Genomic DNA, 23,352 nt, shown 5'->3' on the forward strand with positions numbered 1-23,352 from the left:
TATTGGAGATGAACTCAGCAGAAAATGCATCGAATGCTCTTGTTACAAAATAGGCAGTGCTCTTGTTACAACATAGGCAGCTGCGAGGGGAGGTTAGGGTTGGACCTTAGTCGGTCTTGTCTTTATCTTTGTGCGAATCCAGTGCCGTTGTCGAAGATTTGAATCAGGAAACGCTGCTGGAAGAGCTTCCCTATTAAGATTTAGTACTACTAAATACTATATAAACTGTAGTTTAGCTGTGATTTCTTTTCTATTTATAAAGTGGCAGGCTTGTAGCAGCTGTTTGCAGGAAGAAAGAAACCTGATGGTTAGACTTCAGGAAATGAAAAAAAATTGAGGTTGTATAAACGAAAGGACATCAACTTGTAATTCAGGACAGTTTGCAGGAAAGAAATAAATAATATGATTCTTTTTCCCAATGGAGATGAAGTTCTCAATTTCCTAGCTTTAGCATCAACCTTTGTAACCATCAAAGAAAAGCTTTTGCTCTTCTATATGTACTTGTATGATAGGCACAGATCGTATCCCCGTCAGATAATATTTACCTATATCATGAAAAGCAGAATAAAATATGCGCAAAGCAGAATAAAATATGCCAAATAGTCCATGCATAACAAAACTGCATTTAGTTGTATTATTTTTCTCTATCTTTGGTCTCAGATATATTGATACAACAAAATCCTTTCTAGAAACATAAATGAAAATCATTACAGACAGCCCCAATAAATTGTTGGCAAGTTTTAAGGTTTCTTATTCAACAATGATATGTGAAAGAAAACAAAATCTTATCTTCCTATTGCAAAACTGCAACACATGCACATTCCGCATGCAAAGAATGATCATCAAAACAAGCAAAACGACTAATAATAAATCTATGCAGCTGCAGACTGCTTGTGCTCTTGATCATCAAGGTTAAGAGCATCCAGTAACTTTGGCCAGGATTCAGGGATTCCTCCAGGCAAGTCAAACTCCATCAATTTTCCTCGACTCCGATAGAAATCTTCCACGGGTTGACTCTGTATGGACCAGAAGCACAACACATGTGATCCATTAACATAACAAAAGGCCAAATAAAACCATGACAGAAGACCAAAGCAAACCATTGAAAACAACAGAAGAATCCTTCCACAATGACAGGAAGATATTAGATATCTTCATATAAATTATAGACTTCTTAATAAATGATAACTCAAGATATAGGTAATGAAGTTTCGAATATTGCATCACTGAATATGTAAATGGTATCCGTCTATATTTTCAAATGAATTACATGAGTACTCTAAAAATTCACACTAGTATTTATACTTTGTACATGTATACTCCCTCCCTGCAATACCAAATAACATTTGCAATTACCCCTGAGAACAGGATTTTTCTTATGCACTGTTTCATTTAATGCAAAATTTAGTGAAAGGTGGATTAAAAATACGCAATTTAAACAGGAATTTCTTTTTATGTAATACAAAAGTACCAAGTATATCATCAGCATCTGACCAAATGTATGTGTGTGCGTGTGTATCAGCACAATAAGAAATGTATGTGGAAATTGGAGAATATTCAATATAAGCACATTCAGAGGATTGCATGTTTGTGATAGAGATAAAAGTATATACAATCTACCAGGAGTCGAATCAAGAATCAAATCTACTTTAGCAGAAGACGAAATTTTCTGTAAGTTAAATATAGTTTGTAGGTCATATACATGAAGCAGTTGCACAAACGTAGACATTGAGGACCAGATGAAATAATACTGATTATTCTACCTATTCAAGCATATAACATTGAGGAAGTTTATTCCTTTCCAATTGTAGAGTAACATACTCTGGCGGCCACCAAAAAAAAAGTTGATAGAATAATAAATTGAAAGTTACTAATTAAAGTAATAAGAGGAGACCTGAATAAAAACAATTAGAGAAAAATAGATTCTTTAAAACTTTTTAAGCAAGAAAGACATTAATTGTACCTTGCTTCTTTGATATAAAGAGAGAAGCACATAGACAGGTAAAACAAATGAGAAAAGTAATGGCGCACAGAAAGTTATTAAGTACCTTTTCATTGTACACCCGAAGCCGTTCTTTAACCACCAGTTCAGTATCATCTGACCTCGTGATGAGCTTAGAAGCACAGTGTGGAGGCGGAAGAAGTGGGGCCATACTCATTGCAGGAAGACCATTCTTTTCCTCAGCATTGATGGATGCCACATTAAAACCTTTTCCACACTGGTTGCATATCCTTCGGCCAAGACATTTCTCAAGAAGGACATCTTCTCGCAGCTTGAGATTAACAACCAAGTCGATGTCTGTCACTTCTTCAAGTATTTCCTAGATACACAATTATATTACAAAGAATGAACCCCGCACAAAATAAGACTTGGAGCAAGAGAATGTAATATATTTGACAATGACATGATCTCTCACTCCTTCAGCTTAATATATACCTCATATGCCAAATGTCATAAACCAAGACTCTACATACTGACCAGATGGATTAAAAAGCCTGCACTAGGATTTTATGTTGGCAGAAGTGACTATACAAATGGACACAGAACATAATGGATCGAAACCATCCTAGCAACAAATCAGAAATATACTAAAACTTCCAAAAGTAATTAGTAAATTTATTCATTTTTGAAGAAATCAATCGCGGCCTAAGAAGTAAAGGTACTTACTGCTTGTCTTATTGTACGAGGGAAGCCATCCAGAATAAATCCCGATTCACCTTTGGATTCACCAGCTTCAAGTCTCTTCGACAGTAAGCTTATTATTATTTCATCTGAAACCAATTTACCTTGATTGACAATCTCTGCAAGCTGTTCTTAAAATTTTAATTTACCATGCGAAAAAATAAAGAAGTCAAAATTGACTGTATATGTAGACTATAGTCATTCATGTATCAACATATCAATCCACATGCAACATTAAGTTGTTTTTTGTTTGATAGGAGAAGAGAAGTACATATGGTCAATTCATGTACGGTACATATTGATGCTAAGCATTTATATTAGTTTGATCCAGTCATAAACATAGGGTGAGGAAAATGAAGGTTACAATTCAATACAGTCAGTAGAAGGATATAACACATGATAATATCATTACTCATATCGTCAAGCACAACCGCACAAGTATATCTTCCACTAGATACAGAGTATAAAAGCCACACTTCTATTGATAGTGCGCACTGGGTATCAACTAGTTGCGCTACAAACCTGCCACTGCAGTGTATAATTCTAAGTTTGTCCAGGCAGTAGTTGAAACCCACCCGAATACATCAATGGAGCAGTCAAGGGATAATTTTATCAACAGTGTGCACTGGGTACCAATTAGTTGGGCTACAAACCCGCCACTAGATAGTAATATAATTCTAGTTTTCTCCAGGGAGTAGTAATATAATTCTAGTTTTCTCCAGGCAGTGGTTGACACCTATCCAAATACATCAATGGAGCAGTCGATGGATTATTCTAGTTTTAGCATTAGTGTCAGAGTCAATGTGTCACTCGTTGGCAGTTCAGATTTAGTTTCCTTACATTGACTATCAACTCCATAGATATACCTTCAAGTCTTTAACCCTCCACCTCCCAAACATAGTTATTTTGTTGTTAACATTGTTGGGATAGCAGGAAGGCCAAGCACATTATGAAAGATCAGGTAGCTTAAACACACACACATATTGTGTATTATCAGCATAAATTAGATGGTTGAGTTCCACTTTTGAAGAATTGAATGATATCCAAACTTTCTAAGCTTCCGCAAAAAGAAACCAATAACAGACATAGGGGCAACATTAGGCACAGAATGTCATATTCATTTACAATACAAATCCCCGAGACCAGTTCTTGACACACAATCATCTAACTTCCTATTCAAATTCCAAAAACATAGATACATATATAAACAATTAGTTACAAAATTCAGCAATCAAAAAAGGTAGACTTGAAGATCCATACACAACACAAATTACAAACAGACAGAAGGGGGATTTTGAGAGGGAGGGAGAGGGAGGGAGGGAGAGAGAGAGAGAGAGAGAGAGAGAGAGAGAGAGAGAGAGAAGGAGAGGGAGGGAGAGGGAGAGGGGGGGGGGGGAGGGAGAGAGAGAGACCTGAGTGGAGAGGGGGCCAGTAGAAGCAAGTTCCTCACGAACAAGATCGCCAGTAGCAATATGAGGAACCCCGAGAAGGGAACAAAGACGACTAGCATAAGTGCCTTTTCCAACACCTGGGCATCCAAGAAAAACCCACTGGACATTTCTTGGCTTAGGATCTGCACGAGGGTACGATTGGGAACTGGTGTTTAATGATTCAGATGACGTTACTGCAGCTGTTGATAAAGGTCGAATCTTTATCAACTGGTTGAATAAAGATGAGTATGATGAAGTGGGTCTGAATACGCGATTCATTGTGGCCGCCATTGACGGACCCTGCAAAGAGATAGAGATATGCAGATGCGTATTTTGCAGAGAGGGGCGTTTGAGAGAGAAGGGGGTGACTTTTATGTTACAGTCTTTTTGGGTTTGTGGGTCGGGTCGGGTTGATTAGGGAAATGAGCTGTGGAATGTGTTTTGATGCGTATCGGAGCGTGTGTTGTATGCTTACGATATCGGATATTCTATATTCTTGATCTGGAATCTTGAGTACTAGGAGTAATGTTTTCTTCTTCCTTTTTAACTACTCCCTCTGTCCCATTTTAACTGATATTTGACTTTTTAACACGTATATTAAAGTGCAAAAAAATAACATCTACACTCAATAAAAAAATTCAATTCTTATATCAAAACCCTAAACCCTAAACCCTAAACTTTTATTTGATATATAAATTTAATAAAGAATAATTATGTTTAGATGTGACTTTTTTAACACCTTAAAATACGTGTAGAAAAGTCAAAAACAGTTAAAATGAGACGGAAGGAGTACTAGCCTTTAGCCCGTGCTTCGCACGGGCGACATATAGTTCATAATTTATTATTTATAATTTAAATTTTAATATCATTTTATTAGTATTTTAGTATTAATGGATTGAATTTTAATTAAATTATTATATTATTCAACTGACTATATATATATATATATTAGTACGTTTAATCTGAATTTAGTACATGTAGATTTAAAAATAAAAAAAATCAGAAAATTCAAATCTTTTCCAAACATAGCCGATCGTGTAATACCTTCGAAAGATTCAGTAATCTAATCAATCGAATTTCAAACGTAATTTTGTAATCTTGATTTTTCTGACAACAATAACTTTTAAAATTAGAGTTAGAAAGAGTTATGTAATGGTTCGTGTTTATATTGAAATAGAACATGTTAAAATTAAAAAGAGTTATATGAAGGTTCTTGTTAAAAAAAATATTCAAAATTGTATATTTATAATTTTATTTATAACATCATTATAATTTTTTTAATGAAATATTATATGATAATGTATTGTTATGAGTGGTTTTGGTATTTAAAACTGTTCAGCAATATAATACTAACAGGCTCCACATTTGTAGACTTGTAGTACCAAAAGGAGAGTACCAAACCAAAAAATATAACTAAAATCTTGGACTACAAATTATACTCATGTTGGCTTATTACAGTATAGTATAGATTACTCCCGATATCCTGAAATAACAGAGTATAAACTCTTAACCACTGGGTTATCCAATCGTGCATTGATATTCGATCCATTTCATTTTATTTGGATTGTAACTATTTTGAACTGATATCGATCCAAAGTTGAGGCATTACCTAAATTCGATCTGAAGTCGAAATTCAATAAATACTCGATAAAATAAATATATATAATTAAATAAATTTATTTTTAAATTTTGCAACTATGATACATAATTTGCATAAGTTGTCTCTACTATAAGTGTATATATCTTGTTTTGATTTATTCAAAATGCGACTTTAAGTTACTTGAAGACGGTAAAATATAAAAATAACTTAAAATCATGTTTAGAGTATAATTTTATTATTAAAAACGACAACTGAAGTTGCATGTTGACCTAAACGCAAGTCAAAATTGTGTTTTGAAATGACAGTCAGGATCATTTGAAGCGATCGTGACTGTGAGAACATTTTCACCGGTCAAATGTGAAGTCCAATTTTAAACTAAATTTACGAGTGTCATGCTCCTTATTGAATATTTTTTTGATCGTCTATTTTGATTTTTTATAATGTAGGCTTGCTTTATAAAAAAAACGGTTTTCCAAGCAATGAACTGAATTTGATCGAATAAGTTCGGTTTTATCTGTCCACTTTAGAAAAAAAACACATACCAAGGAATAATTGATTGTATAAACTTTTTCATTAAATACCTGTAATTAATATCTTGAAAATGGTGGAATACCTCTACTTTATGTCTTGAAAACATAAATTCAACCAAGTTTTAAATAAGTCAAGCCTTGAAAATTGAAATTTTGATTTTTTATAATGTAGGCTTGCTTTATAAAAAAAACGATTTTCCAAGCAATGAACTGAATTTGATCGAATAAGTTCGGTTCAGTTGAACTTCGAATTTTTTTCGATTTAGCAAGAACAAAAATCAAAATTCGACTATTTTGAATTGATTCTGTCTAGAGGGTGTTTTTGTAAAATTACTATACTCTCCACTTTTTTTTTTGACAGAAAGTACAGTTGCTCGTATCGATATACGCCAATACTCCGAGTAGTTTCTTTCATTCAAAAAAGCTTATCGAATCGGCAATGCTACTGTAGTCGATAGCTAAATTCAGCCAAACGCAGAGCTTTATGTCTAGATAATGTTATAATTAACTGAAAGTTACAAGAATATCCTAGTTCTATCAACGCTCTGCTCCAGCCTAACGCACCTCCCTCAGCGCACCTCTCTCCGTGGCCTCTCGTCCATCTCCCTCGGTCTCAATCCGTTTCCGGCCGCCGCCTTCTTCTCCCCAATCTCTCCACCTCTGTTCTTTCGCCGTCGTTGCTCACTGCCCCGCCCCGCCGGTTTCCGCTCTTTTCCCTCTTCTTCTCCGGTTTCTTTCCTTCTTTTTCCCGTGTGATGCTGCGTGCCTGTGTACATATGCGTATGAGTGTGTATATAGTGGAGTGTGTACTGTGCGTTTGTGTGTGTATTTCGTGTGTGTATCAGTGTGTGTACTGGTGCAGATGGGTGTGTGAGTTTAGAGTGCGTGTGTGCGTTGGGTGATTGAATGATGGTGTGGTGTTCAGGGATGTGAAGATTGTGTACTCGGAGTACTGAGTCACTGGCATTCTGTTTTATTTTTGGTGATTTGATTCGGTGGTTTTCGGTGGTCTGCGATTCTATTTTTAAGTTCTTCTTGTTCGATAAATTTCAAGCAAAGTATTTTACAGTTCAAGATAATGTGAAGAACTGTCAACGGATAGTCTTAGAGTTCAATATCATCGTCCTCTTCGCGGTGGTGGCTGACGATTACGATGACGGCAGTTCTACGATCAGATTTGGTTTCAGAATGGAAGGCATAAATTGAGAGCGTAAATTGTGCCTCATAATGAGGGCGTAAATAGTGCCTCTTGATTGAGGGCGTTAATTGTGCCTCATAATTGAGTGCGTAAATGTGCCTCCTAATTGAGGATTTTAATTGTGTCTCATTTGAGGGCGTTAATTGTGTCTTAATTAAGGGCATTAATATTTTATTAATTGTGCCTTAATTAAGAGTTTAATTGTCTTATTTATGAGTTATTATAATTGTGTGAATATTTTGATTAACGCATGCATATACGCGTGATTTTATTAATAATTAATTATTGGATATATTTTTATTTTTATAATATATATAATCTATTATATAAATCTGACTTATATTCTTCTTGTTTCTTTTGTTTTATTTTCAAGATTCTTGGAAGAAGACGGGTTTTTCTTTTCGGGCATTAAAGTTTTATTGTTTAAATTTCCCCGGTCATCTTGCATGTCCGACGATTAAATAATAAGTTTTCTTGAATGAAAAAAATTATCACGGTGAATTGCCGATTCTTATTCATGAGATTTATTCTCAATATCAAAAAAAAAAAAGCTTATTATCTAATCGAAAGACATGAAAAAGTTTCTGGAAGTTTAGATAATAAGATCTTAATGTCCGAAAAGAAAACGTCCCAACTTTTAAGTTATTGATGTTTGAGTTTTTAACATATATTGTTAAACATATCTTGTAACTAATATTATTAATATTAAAGTTTTCATGTAGAATTAATGTAAAATTTAATAAAAATAATAAATCTGACTTTACGATTAATAAATCTCGTATATTTCAAATAATCGTTTATCTGAAAATCAGAGTAAAATAAGTCAAAAGTCATCTGACATGCTCCGGTAGATCTCAGTCCTAATTCCTATTCGAAAACTCCTGAATGATTCGACACCGTATCAATACAAATTACAAGCCCTAATTTCACTTCACTCCTTCAGTCTCTCTCTCTCTACCTAGCTTCCATCTCTCTCTCTCTCTCTCTCTCACTCACGCACAGAATGGCGGACAGAAAGAAAAAGCGCCGGCAAGCCGACCCCGATTCCGACTCCGAATCCGAAACCCTCCCCTTCAAAAAGCTCCTAAAACCCGACTCCACCATCCTCTCCTCCCTCAAAGCCCTAGCCACCGCCTCCTCCACCGCCGGCACCTCCTCCGCCGCCAACCCCGTCACTCTCTCCTCCCTCTCTCTCTCCGACACCTGCCGCGAAGTCACCGACCTCCCTCTCTCCTCCGTCCAGTCCCACATCGAAACCCTCGCCCTCTCTCTCGCTAAATCAATTCTCGCCGGCAATGGCTTCTCCTTCTCCGTCCCCTCTCGCTCCTCCGCTAACCAATTGTACGTCCCCGAGCTCGATCGCATCGTCCTTAAGCACAAAGCCTCACTTCGCCCTTACGCCAACGTCACCACGGTTCGAAAAACCACTATAACTACCCGCATTATGCAGCTCATCCACCAATTGTGCCTTAAGAATATACACGTAACGAAACGAGACCTGTTTTACACGGATGTTAAGTTGTTTCAGGATCAGACGCAGTCTGATGCGGTGTTAGATGATGTGAGCACGATTTTGGGGTGTACGAGGTCGAGTTTGAATGTCGTGGCTGCGGAGAAAGGGGTTGTGGTAGGGAGGCTTGTGTTTAGTGATAATGGTGATATGATTGATTGTACAAAAATGGGGATGGGTGGGAAGGCGATTCCGCCTAATATTGATAGAGTTGGGGATATGCAGAGTGATGCGTTGTTTATTTTGTTGGTTGAGAAGGATGCTGCGTATATGAGGTTGGCAGAGGATAGGTTTTATAATAGGTTTCCATGTATTATTGTGACGGCTAAAGGGCAGCCGGATGTGGCGACTAGGTTGTTTTTGAGGAAGATGAAGTTGGAGTTGAAGTTGCCTGTTTTGGCACTTGTGGATAGTGATCCTTATGGGTTGAAGATTTTGTCGGTTTATGGGTGTGGGTCGAAGAATATGTCGTATGATAGTGCTAATTTGACGACTCCAGATATTAAGTGGTTGGGAATTAGGCCAAGTGATTTGGATAAGTATAAGATACCTGAGCAATGTAGGTTGCCGATGACCGAGCAGGATATTAAGACTGGGAAGGATTTGTTGGAGGAGGATTTTGTAAAGAAGAATCCGGGGTGGGTTGAGGAGTTGAATATTATGGTCAAGTCAAAGCAGAAGGCGGAAATTCAGGCATTGAGCTCTTTTGGTTTTCAGTATTTGTCTGAGGTTTATCTGCCACTTAAGTTGCAGCAGAAGGATTGGCTTTGAGGATGGGGATGGTGCTGGTATGACTACAAGAATGTTTATCTGTTATTACACATTTTAGTGGAACAAGCAAATTGGTTACTAAGTTCGGATAATGTTTCCTTGTTTCACCAACGAAAAAATGTCTTGAGATGTAGATTTGTATTTGTGTTGCAATTTTATTTTACTTGTCCATCCTTGAAGGCTTGACTCATGAATAACTGTTGGTTCTTATATATGTTTGTGGCTTTCAAGACTTGATGTGTGTTGGCAGTGTATGGCATTTTTATTTTTGATCCTAAGAATCTGGTTTCAATTGAATTTAGTCAAGAGCACGTAATGTAGGACTTTGGACTAATAGAGTAATTATCCTTTTGTATTATGCCAAGTTGTATGATGACCCTCTGACGTGTTTAGACCTCCCTCGGCACTACTTGAGCTCTCAGGATAATTTAGTGGGTAAGTCGAGGAAACAATAAGTTAGCTAGGGAGAGAATATTTGGAACACGTAGAACAACGCTAAACTGTGTATGATTTTACTTTATGTAGATATTTACTACACTCTGGTCTAAATGCTCCTTTAGTATGCTCTTGAACAAACTTGTATAGGAAAAATGACCTTTTAAGAAGCATCCAGTTTTTATTTCGTAAGAAATCGTACAGTGATTTGCCTGGCTGGAAATTTCAAACATGCTGCTAGCAACCTAAATGTGTGAATTTGTTATTACGTTGGCCTTTTTATACTGATTTTCCTATTAGCTGCTGATTTAGATGTTACTGAAACAATAGGAAGCTCAAATTGTCCCCTAAATGTTCATGTATAAGTTATATTGTCAAGTGAACCTAGTTGAATGATCTTTAAATAGTTTGTAGTCCATTTAATCTTGGTTGAATTTTTCTGTACACTGTGTGACCAATGACCACACTTGTGGGATAGCTTCAGAACTCATAATTAAGATTAATAATAAGTTCGTGGACAAAAAAAAAGATTAATATTATGTTCTGTCATTTGTTTATCTGGTCATCCTTCAAAGTATGGTCCATGAAGTCTAGTGGTGTTGTACAAAATTCAAATTGATAGTATTATAAATAGTAAAACACATAAGCAACTCTTGCACAATTGTACTTCAAAATTCTGCCCTGTAAATTTACACGTTTTAAACTTGAACTTGTTTCACTTATTTGTACTCTTTAAGGACTGGACAATGGACATAAAATTTGGTATAAATTTCACAGTTGTTTCTTGTTTTAAACCTATGTTTCACAGATGTGAACCGTCAAGAGTTGTAAATATATTTATGTTGAAAGTTTCTTTACAAAGCTCTCTTGCATTTTGTTTACCTTGTCCAGATTGTGATCCCTTCCGAACACTTCTGTTAGATTTCGAGGCCAGTTTCTTTCAAGTCACGTGCATGTCTTAAAAACTTGTTTTAATTGGGGATGCAGGTTCTGTTCTTTCGGAGAAAAAACTGAAAAGCAGGCAGTCTACTGGATGCGGTTCAAAGGTAAAACATCTGTGCTGAATGGCGATAGCTATAGTAACTGGAAGGCACCAGTCCTCTTCCGACCTGACTTGCACCCAAGGACCCTCATTGTATTTTACAAATTACAATTTATAAACAAAATTGCTGTATTAATTAGGGTCTTGAGTCATGTACTCGAAAGGTAAGCTTAATCATATTTGGTTGGCTGCTCATCGTATGCTAGGATATAAGATTTTCTGGGCCGGGTTTTAGCTTCTTGGCAGTTGGCATATGTATGCTGAGATTTAAGGTTCTGAATGGATTAAGTTATGACTTGATGATCGATCATAATTGTGTGGAAAAATACATGCTTGCGGCTACTCTGTGTACCAGAGAACAGAGATACAAATTTTTGGACTAGGAATTTCGTATCTTCCCTGAAAAATGGGACCTAAGAAGCCATTTCATCGAAACTCTACAGAGACGGTCTTACCTTCCGTGATGTAGTGGTAAGCCTTATGCGTTTTCAAATTTCAATGCAAATTTTAAGTCACATAAAATGAATGTAGAATAGGAGTGGAAAATTATAAACATTTTGTCATCTTTTTTTAAAGGCATTGAAAAAGCGGATTTGTTTTAATTTATTTTTTTTTTAACTCAACTAATCTGTTCAAAACCCATCACTAAAGTACATTTTTTTTTCCCCTTGTCGTTAAAGCTATCTTAACATTAGAATTTAAGAGGGGTGTATTGGATTGGGATTTTAAAGCATTTTTTTGCATTCATGAAATCTGAGGGTATTTGATTGGGATTGTTTGAAATCCATTAAAATCTTGAGGTATTCAATTGGGATTTTAAATTATGCTACAAAATCTGGTGGTATTCAATTGGGATTTTAAATTATGCTTTAAAATCCGAGGGTATTCGATTGGGATTGTTTGAAATCCATTAAAATCTGATGGTATTCAAATGCTGATGGATTTTTTTTCATTTCATAAAATGATGGATTTTGTGGCATTCTTCAGTGTATTTTAAGTTTTTTTAAATCCCACCAAATTCAATGGGATTTTGAAGCATTGTACCTAAATCCTATCAACTCTGCGACATTTCGTCAAGAATCCGCACAAAATCAAAATCTCATACAATCCATTAAAATCTATAGACTAAAAACAATGCATTAAAATCTCAATTGAATACACCCGTAAGTATTTAAGTTGTTGGAACCTTCACCAAAATCGGTTGTCCCTCACCACTAAACTCCATCATCATCTTAAATTATAATTAAAAAATATAAAATATATAGTTTGGCGAATGAAATAAACTGACTATCTGATTTAGCACCGTGTTTAGTAATTTTGCCAAATATGAAACATTGAAACGTGTGCCAACAAATAAATTACCGATTTTGAGTTTAGAAAAAACAAAAAAATTACCGATTTTAATTTTATGATTAAGGTGTAAAGAGATGGTCTAATTATTATGATGTGAGTGTGAGTGAAACTGATCAAATATTACCCAACTAATATTTGAGAAAAGATTTAGAAGATAATAGAGTAAATCACAGTTTGCACCTGTATCTTTGGGGTGTTTTGCGATTTGATCTCATTGTTTAATTATTTGCATTTTGCATTCATTAGTTATAATATCTAAACAATTTGCACCGACTTAACAGTCAACCATCCAAAGCATCGTTAAGTCTAACGGAGGTCAGGGGTATTGTTGAATTAACAAAATTATACTCTAAACAGCACTCCCACCCCTCCGTATTCCCGCTAATATCACACCACTTTACAAAAAACCTTTCTCAAATCGCAAACACCCCCAATCGAAAAAACCCTAATTGAAACTCTAATCAAATTATTTGAAGCACAATGCGAGGCTGTTTACGGCTTGTCGGTGCCGATTTTACCACCTGGGCTGAGATTCCATCTGAATACTGGGCTGGAGTTGTTGATCCTGGTGCCGAGATTCCAACAATACCAGAGCCAAAAATGATTCTAGGGTCTGAAACGCCTGATTACGGAGGTAATCCGTCACTTTCTGCTATTTGAATGAGTTTTTGCATGCATGGTAAATTAGGGTTTATTTGGGTAAAATAATGGTTCTTTATGTGGTGGTCCCTAAAGCATGATATCTGTAAAGTATGTCTCATTTTGTCTTTATGTACATATGTGAATAATTTATCTGCTAGAATTAGAGTTTTTGATTATAGTCAATGTTTACAGATTATTCTATGCACTTTACAATTAAACTACACCATGGTGGGAATCTAGATGAATCTGGCAAATGTTATGTTGATGGTAAAATATCATACTTTGATATGTGTTCGAGTAGGAGTATTTATGTTGTGGATAGAGGGTTTTACTTAAGTGACATCCAGTCAATGTGTCGAGAAGTTGGGATGGAAGATGGTGGATATGATTTGTGGTTTTGCATTCCTGAGCAGCCTCTGGAAATTGGTTTAACCCCTATTGAAACTGATGATGATATCTTTACCTTCTTAGATATGCTAGTTTACTCTAAGCTTTTAGTAGTGTATACAACTCCTAGGCAGCTTAAAGATTGGAACTTTCTATGGGATGATTTTTCTTTCACACAACTTCTTGAGGATCAGAAGGAGGAGAGAGTAGGTGAAATGATAGATGAGGCTGAGAAACACAAACAGATAGTTGGAATTGAAAATGAAAATGAAGGTGTGGACAATGAAAATGAGGGTTCAGATAAATCAGATGATGATGAGGAAGAGAGTTTTGAGGGTGATAATTCAAATATTGATTCAAGTGAAAGTGAAGCAAAGATGCCTCCACCAAAGAAGAAGAGAAGGATTCCTCCTCCAAATCCTCCATATAGGACTAGGAAGAGAGGAAGGTACTCCATGCTCAGGGTAAGTATTGTTATATGTATTCCTTTTGTTGTGTAAAATTTGTATTATGTATTCTAATTTTTGGACAATTTGCAGGGGTTGTTTAAGAACACAAGTGACAATCCTGTGATTTTGGACGAAGAGGGGCCTCCTGCAACTCAAAGTAGTCAGGAGAAGGAGAAAAAGAGCACTCCAAGGAAAAAGACCAGTCCAAACAAAAAGAGCACTGGTAAGAAAAAGAGATCTCGAAAGATGAAGTCTCCAGCAAAGAGGAGGGTTCCTGCAAAGAGGAGGCTTCTTGGAGAAGAACATAAAAATGCACATGAGGATGAAGAACATGTTGGTGCAGAAGAACATGAAGATGCACATGAGGAAGAATCTGCTGTTCCAGAAGAGAAACTTGAGGAGAAACATGCTGCTGAAGATGAAAAAAATGAGGAAGAACATGTTGGTGTAGGTGAAAAAAATGAGGAAGAATTTGTGATCAATGATGATGATTCAGAAGATAGCTGGAATTCTGCTGATGAGAGGATGGCTGTGTCATCCTGTGATGAAGATGACAAGCAATATCCTGAATTTAATGAAGTGACTGGGATGGAAGACCCAGAGTTTGACATGGGGATGTTATTTGCAAGTGCTAAAGTTTTTAGAGAAGCTGTAAGAAGGCATGCAATTCTTCACCAGAGGCCAATTAGATTGAGGAAAAACTTGTCAGATAGGATCAATTGGGTATGTGCCAAAGGATGTGACTGGAAATGCTATGGAACTAAGCTCAAAAGGAGTGAGAATATCCAAATTAAAGCAATCCACAAGCAACACACTTGTAATCCAACCTGGGATCAGAAGTGTGTGAATTCAACATGGATTGCAAACAAGTATGAGGATGAGCTTAGAATCAACCCAACATGGCCAGCCAAAGCTTTCCAACAGAGGGTGGTAAATGATTTGAAGTGCAGAGTTTCCCTTGCAATGATTTACAGGGCTATGAACAAAGCAAAGGAGAACATTTTGGGTAAACATGAGGCAGAGTATGGACAACTGTTTGCATATGGAAATGAGGTAAAAAAACAGATGCCAACCTCAACTATTAAGATAATGTCTGAAGATGCTGGTGGTGGAGAAGAGGGCAGAAGATTTAAAAGGTGTTATGTTTGTTTAGGGCCTCTAAAGGAGGGGTTTTTGGATGGATGTAGGCCCATTATTGGGTTAGATGGCTGCCATTTAAGAGGCCCACTAGGTGGGATTTTGTTAACAGCTGTTGGAACTGACCCAAATGATGGGATGTATCCACTAGCCTGGGCCCAAGTGGAGGCAGAAAATAATGACAGTTGGGATTGGTTTATTGGTTTGTTGAAACAGGACCTTGGGATGGAGAATGAAGGCACCTACACATTTATCTCTGATAGACAAAAAGGCCTTGTGAATGCATTGGAGAAACAAGTTCCTGAAGCTGAGCATAGATATTGTGTAATGCACATGTATCGGAATTTGCACAAGGAACACAAAGGGATTGGAGTTAGGAGACTTCTATGGTCTGCAGCTAGGGCAACAACAGATTACTTTTTCAATCTTCATATGGATGAATTGAAACAGGTACAACTTTACACTGTATTTTCATAGGTTTTTTCAATATTTTCATATATTTACACTGTATTTTCATATGTTTTTACAGATAGCACCAAGAGCACGTACTTGGTTGATGGCTAAACCAAAGTCCCAGTGGACTAGATGTGCATTTAGAGAAATATGCAAATCAGACATGTTCGTAAACAACAATTGTGAAGTCTTTAATAATGCAATAAACAACTTCAGGGACATGGGGATTGTGACCATGTTAAAGTCAATCCACACAACATGTATGGAAAGAATTTGTAAGAGGCTTCACAAAATGGAAACTAGGAACACAACTTTCTGCACAAAACCAATGAAAAAACTTCACAAGTAAGTCCCTCTCACTTTCTAATTTTACTGCCTAATTCCCTCTTATTTTAGTGCCTAATTCCCTCTTATTTTACTGCCTAATTCCCTCTTATTTTAGTGCCTAATTCCCTCTAATTTTATTGTTGTTTTAGGTCCATGGAATTAGCTGCTAGAGCAAGGCCAATCTGGAATGGTCTTGATAAGTATCATGTCACCATGACAGATGGTGGACATGAAATTGTCTGTGATTTGAAGAACAGAAGATGTGCTTGTAACAAATGGCAGCTAACAGGTATACCTTGTTTCCATGCTTGTGCCTGTATCTTTTTTCAAAAAGAAAGTCCTCTAGAATACATGCATGAGTGCCGCAAAAGATCATGGTACTTGCAAGTATATAGCCATGTGTTGGAACCTATCAATGGCCCTGAATTTTGGGAGCAAACAAATGAGACACCATTACTCCCACCTGTCAAGAAAGTTGCTCCAGGGAGGCCAAAAAAGAAAAGAGATAGTAGATCAGATGTGATTGAGACCAGGGAGAAAGATTCTACCATGATGAAGAGGACAGGCACAAGTATAGAATGTGCACACTGCAAAGGAGTTGGACATAATGTCAGAACCTGCAAAAAGAAGGTAGTAATCTGTAAATTCAAATATTTTGTCAAATTTTCACAATTTTCACAATTTTTCACACATTTCACACTTCTCTCTTTGACTAGAAAATGGATGAGGCCACTAAGCAAGCTGCAGGGGATGAAGACTTACCATCTGCACCACAGAGAAAACCAAAGCTATGTGGATATTGCAAGGAACAAGGGCATGACTCCAGAACTTGCTCTGCAAAGGTGAAATTTTTATTCACATCTGTCATTGTTATGATTGTAGAAGACATTGTGGGGTACTATTATTTGCTTCTTTTGCAGGCTGTTGATCAACAGAAGAAGTTGCAAGAAGCAAGAGAGGCAAGAGAGAAGACACAAGAAGCCAGAGAAGACACAAGAAGAGAGAAGACACATGAGAGAGAAGAAGAGAGGGGCTCACCAAACAAAGGCAACCAAACTGGATGCAGTACCCCACAAAAGAGTCCAGGAGGTAGGATTAAGCAACTGGCTAAGAGAGGCAAGAACACACCTCCATTGAAGAATTCAAGCCTTGTTTTCATAACAAGAAAAGAGGGCAGTGATGCAAGCCATGCTGGTATTGTTAGGGCCTTCAAACCACCAGCACAAGATGGTAAGGTCCATCCAGTTGAGGGCCAAAAGTTTACATCTTTGAAGGAACTTGAAAGGGCAAGATTGCACAAGCAGAAAACATTGGGCAAGAAGGACTGATTTGCTTGTGGTTTCCAGTACCCCTGACTTTTTTTGTGATTTAGACTATGTTTAAACTTAAGTATTTTGATGAATCTGCTCAGAATTTATGTTTTGGTTGGTTGTAAACTTATTAAAACCTTATCAGAATTGCCACTATGAATTGCTACTTCTGTCAGTGTTTTATTGCAATGTTTGGTATTGTTGCAAACCTCTTTATTGCTTATGTGTGTGCTGATATTGTGCTTCTGTGTGTGCATTTACCATATACACAACTTGCCAACAACCAAAATTTATCACAGGGGCTAGATTTGGTAACCAATTCATTACATACAAACCAACAAAATACCATATACCATCAACATTCTCATATTACAATACCATATATTACAATATTCATACGACAAAACAAACCAAGCTACAACCACTTTCAACCTAATCCGAGAAGAAAAAGAAAACAAATATGCTAAACCATGTTAAAATCAGAAGAAAAAGAGAAGTGCTGCAAGCCCTCCCCTCAACTCCATGACATTCACTTTCGAGCTCAGCTTCAAATGGCGCTGCTTTCCCTTGCCCTCCTTCTAGATTGTTAATCCTTCTAATAAGCCCAGGAATCACGATCTTAGCACGCTCGCACATTGGGGGATCAATCCAAGCAAAAAAACGACACATCCGATCTGGACATGTGCGGAATCGACGCCCAGCGTTGTTTGAAGTCCAAGCTGTTGCCTCCAAAGCCATCTTCCCACAAAAGCATCTGCAGCCCATTTTTTTGTTAACGTTAATTTAGGGTTAGAAGGGCAGCATATATAGAAGAGATTTGCCCGTTGAATTATTGTTAATTCATAAATACCCCTGACCTCTGTTAGAGTTAACGCTGCTTTGGATGGAAAACTGTCAAGTCGGTGCAAATATATATACATTAGAAGTTTTGAGTGCAACCTGCAAAGTTTGAAACAATGAGACCAAATCGCAAAACACCCCAAAGATACAGGTGCAAACTGTGATTTACTCAAGATAATATTTAGAACATCTAAAGTAACATTTTTCTTACTTTTTTGCTAAAGAAACAAATAAATATAATAATACTAAAATCCTATCATCTCAAACTATTTTTCTATTTTCATGCAATTTCAAAACTATTTGATGAGTATATAGTACCTAGGCAAATGCATATAATGTTGACAAGTGTGGCCTATCATGATTTGACAGTCACCAACATAGATATCACACGGAGCTATGTATGTAAATCATCATCTCCCTCTAGAAATTTCCAAAACATAAAAATACATTAAAAATAAAGCTGATAAAATCGTGATCGTGGCAACAGAGATACATATACATCCATCCAGGCATCGCATAACATCAGCTATAGTATCGTGATCGATCTCGAGATCAAAAGAAAAAGAGTGATAAAATTGGATGAAAATAAAAGATGCCACCGAAGCAGCGATCAAAAGCAGATATAAGCAAGAAGCAGAAGATGGTAGAAGACAAGACCTTCGGTCTAAAAAACAAACACAAGTCCAAGAATGTCCAGAAATATGTTCAGACCCTCCAGCAATCCGTTCAGCCCAAGCCCGATCCTTCCAAACTCGCTTCCAAGGTTCCTTAATCTTTTTTCTATTTCTTTATGTTTTTTTTTTGTGTGTTTTTCATTTGGTTGAAATTTTAATGTTCGAGGTATGATTTATTACAGAAAAAGAAAGAGGAAGACAAGGCGAGAGAGAAAGAGCTGAATGATTTGTTTAAGGTTGCTGTCAGTCAGCCCAAAGTTCCTGTTGGTATGTTTCACTTTCATCATCTGCTTATGTTGTTCATATTTGTTGAATTCTGTGTTTGTTAATAAATTAAAATGATAATATTGGGGGGTGAATTTTCAGGGGTTGATCCGAAATCGATTTTGTGTGAGTTCTATAAGGTAGGGCAGTGTGCCAAGGGTTTCAAGTGCAAGTTCTCTCATGATCTCAATGTTCAGCGCAAAGGAGAGAAGATTGATATTTATAGTGATCAGCGCGATGAAGGTTCGACTTTCTTTTATTTGCCAAGAGGCTAGATCATATAGAAACTGCTAGTAACTTAATTGAGTGATTAAAGGTACATGTTTCCTTTTCTGATTGTGGTACTTAATTGTTTATATTGATTGATAGGGAAAGACACTATGGAGGACTGGGATCAAGAGACTTTGGAGAAGGTCGTTGAATCCAAAGGGAAGGAGTATAACCAGAACAAACCAACTGATATTGTGAGTCCTTCACAATACAATAATGCACATATGACATAATAAGCATGCCCTTAAGTATCTGTCGTTTATCTGTCTTAAATATTCTTTCTTTCCTCCGTTTTAGTTAAACTGTTATAATATGTGCATATAAATGTTTGATCTGGATCATTCTATAACGGAAACAGTCATATATATAATTTCACTATATGAAAACTGTTGGATTGTTTTCCACGACCAAAGTTGATACAGAGTGCCGTGTAGCAGTCCAACTTAACACGTTCACTAAAAACATAGCAGTACATAGTACTATGGCAGTGGATGAACTGTTTTATAAGCCTAACAATTAAATTAAAGGTTTTCCTAATGATATGTTGTGGTTTGGACCGCTGGTATATACGAAACAATGCGGTTCATTATGTTGTGGCAAATTATATTTGACTTCAATCTGCTTTCAGGTCTGTAAACACTTTCTGGAAGCAGTGGAGAAGAAGCAGTATGGTTGGTTTTGGGTCTGTCCTAATGGTGGTAAAAATTGTCATTATAGGCATGCACTTCCTCCAGGATATATACTCAAATCTCAGATGAAGGCCCTGTTAGAGGAAGAGGCTGAGAAAATTTCAGTTGAAGAGGAAATCGAAAACCAGGTGATCAAGTTATCATTTAATTCCGTTCACAATTGTATCGGCATCCCCGTAATATCTTTATATTATTCTATTTTATCACTTTTACTAACAAATAAGCAAAGATTCTTTTCCCCAAATTCCTTGTTCAGTTATCTCTGACAGAAGTCATTGTTTGGTTTCAGCGCGCTAAGGTAAGCACTTCAACTCCTATGACTCCCGAGTTATTCATGCAATGGAAGAGGAAGAAGATAGAAGCACGGGATGCTGGCTTGGCCGCGGAGATGGCAGAGAGGGCAAAGAATGATCGTATGAGGTATTATTTAATGCTTTTTTTGCCAGTGTTTTAGTTCCATTACCATAACCATAACCATTTTCTCTGTTAGGTTTATATTATCCTGTGATATATTAACTTCATCCAATGTGTTTTTTGTACAGTGGTCGTGAGCTGTTCCTTTCTAATTCGAGCTTGTTTGTCGACGATGCTGAAGCCTATGACAGATACCAAAGAGAAGATGAATCTAGTGCTACTGAAGAGAAGGTAAACATGTTTCCTTTATTATGTTTTGCCATTAAATGCTTGTTACTATTGAGTTGCAATACACATCTTGAACCGAAGCCATTTTTTGAGCAGCTTTATGATAATGAATCGAACCGACAGAAAGCATTAAATTTGCAAGTTTCATGTGCCAATTGTCGTAGAGTAGGGTTGCAGTTCAATAGTTATTATATATACTACCTAAATATGAAAAAGAAAACTAGAGGTTATTACATAGTCGTATTCCTCGGAATACCCTGCCCATGTCACCATTTACTATTTCTTGTCCCAGTTATAGCCAAACCGCCTGGGCTCTCGGCCCAGTTTGAGTTGGGTTACTTTAGCCATGCGGCCATGCCTCATTATTTGAAAAATGAGCACCATAAAAGGACAACATCTTCCTTTTTATATTGATGTGTTCTGATATAAACCTTTTAAACAATTTTAAATAGAGTGACAGTTAGATTGGTAAGATTTCCAACATCAAAGTTACGGTATCTTGTTGCAATTGCTTCAATGTCTCTTATATCGACTTGTATTGATCCTAAATTAAAGTGGAGTTGGATCCTGGTAAAAGATGCTACCACTTGCAGCTAGTGTGTGTATGCATTAATATGTGCTGATGCGTGATATAAATTCTAGGAAGACTTTTTTAGTTTTGTGAACAGCTTAATTTACCATTGCTTTTAAATTTGTTATTGTGAGCAGCTTAATAAATTGAACAGGTTTATATGTCATGTGGCTTTGTATGTGCCTCTTTTTGATATGTCAAACTTCACACACCTCTACATCTAAAATGTCAAAAGAGTATTTCCTCAAAAGGAAAAGAGCCAAAAATTGGTTTTCGATTATAAGGAGATAAATGAAACCTTGTCAATGAATAGAACTGTTGTGTATGATTGTAAAATAACACTGCCTTCCGGAAGGGCATCGAATTTACCAACTACTTTGTACTATCAGAAAGACAATAATGTAAGTGCCTTTACACAGTTGTGGTATACTAAGGTGTGTTTAGCCACTCCATAGATGACATGGATATGCCAATTGGGAAAAGGATATATATTTTTAGGTAAAGTTCTGCAGAGCTTTGTGCTGCATGCTTGCATCTATTTTCAAAATTCAAGATATTGGCCTGTACTTGATAGTGAGACATCTTTTTAAGATGTGGACGTTCTTACTATGTAGCGAGTACTTACTGGGTTGATATGCAATGTCGCTGCCGTTAATAGGTTGAACTTCAAAGTAAACTGAATTGATTGAATAGAAAAAATGATGTTATTACTTGTGCTTTAACAAATACTGAATGATCCTGGTTTAGTGAGTTCATTGTAATCCTGAGACTAGTCGAACTGGCAATGTATCAAGTGTCAACACTAGAGAATTTGCTTGTTCTCTTGTCTATTTAACTGCAGCATGGAGGGCATTTTCTCCGTTTGCTTTGCAGCAGTTATATTCTGTAAAGTGGGAAGTTTCACAATGATATGCTTTTGTAATTTTCATATGCTCTGTTTAGTTTTGATTATTGTGTTCCTTTTTTGATCTTTTGCGTGCAACTCTCAGAATCACAAGTCATCTGCTGCAAATCAGTCCGGTACCTCGACATCAGGCGCTAACAGTGATACTCTGGCTGATGACGACGAAGATGATGATGAGCTCGACATGGACGAGTTAAATGAACTAGAAGCAAGCTTATCAAAAGCATCGTTACACATCAACGAGCAAGAAGACAAATAAGAGCCTTGATTGCGTCTCCTGATCAATGCCAGGAATTCAGGCGGCACCTGCCTTTGTTTGCAGTTATTCTCCTGATGCTGTACCAGAAGAGCTGAAGCCACCCTGGAATTCACATGTAGGTAGAGACCAGAGACTGTTCCTGCCAACGCAAAGCAAATAATATTCAAACATGATCATCACAGACAACTTAGTTATGGATTAAGTAGCGAGCTTATGATCTACTTGAACCAAATTTTAAAATGTGCAAAAGATCATTTTGTGCAAGGAATGTATTTTATGTTGCTCTATGTTGATATGAATCTCAATCCTTACATAAATAAAGAAAGGAAATTACAATTTACAAAAGTGAATAGACAGAAGCGAGTCCCCACAGACCACAACAATATGGAGAAGAAGAAATAGAAAAGAGCTGGTGTTGAATAATCCAATTGTTCCCTTGTTAGCTATCACAAAACTGTTCATGTTTGGTACATTTCCACAACCTGGACACATTTCTGGTCTGCTGCCTAATTTTGTAATCATCTTTGTTTCAACTCCATATTATATCTCCTCATTCAATATCCATTCGTGCACTTCTCAATTATTGTATCGTCATTGTACCATTGTTCAAATACGCTATGATGCGTGCAACGACCTTGGTATCCAATAATTTTTTTAATATTGATTTCTGATGGATAAATGATTTATGAAGGAACTAAAATATAATATATAAAATTCAAGAGTCATTCTTGGTCCACTGTGACAATCTAAACTAGAAATCAAACTTCAAATTTGAGAAGTAATGTTCTGATCTTAATAAAATGCAGTTTATAACCATTGCCTATGAATCCAGGAGGCTAAAAGTCTTGTGCACCTTTGATAATAAATGTTTTTATTATTGTTTTCGCAACAAGGGGTTTACATTGTTTCATAATCTAGTTACCCTGTAATGCACATGACAGACTCAGAGTTACAAGGCCACATTTTTAAGTGCAGAATGAGA

General features: G+C 36.6%; 3 protein-coding genes across 4 annotated transcripts; 2 read left to right on the top strand and 1 right to left on the bottom strand.

Moving 5' to 3' along the window:
• Window positions 1-611: 611 nt before the first annotated feature.
• Window positions 612-4,520, bottom strand: LOC108215291 (adenylate kinase-like). Its single transcript, XM_017387722.2, has 4 exons — window positions 4,096-4,520; window positions 2,669-2,809; window positions 2,049-2,321; window positions 612-1,016 (listed from the first exon to the last, which is right to left on the bottom strand). Exons 1-4 carry the CDS (start codon window positions 4,402-4,404, stop codon window positions 873-875), a joined length of 867 nt encoding a protein of 288 aa, XP_017243211.1. The 5' UTR covers window positions 4,405-4,520; the 3' UTR covers window positions 612-872.
• Window positions 4,521-8,310: 3,790 nt separating this feature from the next.
• On the top strand, window positions 8,311-11,506 carry LOC108210521 (DNA topoisomerase 6 subunit A). Of its 2 annotated transcripts, none has more exons than XM_017381848.2 (2): window positions 8,311-9,739; window positions 11,049-11,506. In XM_017381848.2, exon 1 carries the CDS (start codon window positions 8,445-8,447, stop codon window positions 9,720-9,722), a length of 1,278 nt encoding a protein of 425 aa, XP_017237337.1. In that variant the 5' UTR covers window positions 8,311-8,444; the 3' UTR covers window positions 9,723-9,739; window positions 11,049-11,506. The 2 variants fall into 2 exon arrangements, with proteins under 2 accessions (XP_017237337.1, XP_017237336.1); XM_017381847.2 differs by having other exon boundaries at window positions 11,145-11,506.
• A 6,955-nt stretch (window positions 11,507-18,461) lies between these two features.
• LOC108211428 (zinc finger CCCH domain-containing protein 11) lies at window positions 18,462-22,657 on the top strand. Its single transcript, XM_017383027.2, has 8 exons — window positions 18,462-18,860; window positions 18,954-19,038; window positions 19,138-19,278; window positions 19,405-19,499; window positions 19,934-20,122; window positions 20,284-20,414; window positions 20,537-20,639; window positions 22,197-22,657. The coding sequence occupies exons 1-8, from the start codon at window positions 18,690-18,692 to the stop codon at window positions 22,368-22,370; spliced, it is 1,089 nt and encodes a 362-aa protein (XP_017238516.1). The 5' UTR covers window positions 18,462-18,689; the 3' UTR covers window positions 22,371-22,657.
• Window positions 22,658-23,352: the final 695 nt, after the last annotated feature.

The sequence above is a fragment of the Daucus carota genome, chromosome 3, assembly GCF_001625215.2.
Source record: "Daucus carota subsp. sativus chromosome 3, DH1 v3.0, whole genome shotgun sequence".
In the NCBI taxonomy this organism is placed as follows: domain Eukaryota; kingdom Viridiplantae; phylum Streptophyta; class Magnoliopsida; order Apiales; family Apiaceae; genus Daucus; species Daucus carota.

Excerpts from the sequence above, each read along its gene's own strand:
- LOC108215291 (XM_017387722.2), bottom strand. The coding sequence starts at position 4,404 with ATGGCGGCCACAATGAATCGCGTATTCAGACCCACTTCATCATACTCA. Across the intron at positions 2,810-4,095 it reads CTGGCCCCCTCTCCACTCAG|CTTGCAGAGATTGTCAATCA; the intron begins GTCTCTCTCTCT and ends TTTTAAGAACAG. Across the intron at positions 2,322-2,668 it reads CTCGTACAATAAGACAAGCA|GAAATACTTGAAGAAGTGAC; the intron begins GTAAGTACCTTT and ends TTGTGTATCTAG.
- LOC108210521 (XM_017381848.2), top strand. The coding sequence starts at position 8,445 with ATGGCGGACAGAAAGAAAAAGCGCCGGCAAGCCGACCCCGATTCCGAC.
- LOC108211428 (XM_017383027.2), top strand. The coding sequence starts at position 18,690 with ATGCCACCGAAGCAGCGATCAAAAGCAGATATAAGCAAGAAGCAGAAG. Across the intron at positions 19,039-19,137 it reads TCAGCCCAAAGTTCCTGTTG|GGGTTGATCCGAAATCGATT; the intron begins GTATGTTTCACT and ends GTGAATTTTCAG. Across the intron at positions 20,123-20,283 it reads AAGAGGAAATCGAAAACCAG|CGCGCTAAGGTAAGCACTTC; the intron begins GTGATCAAGTTA and ends GTTTGGTTTCAG.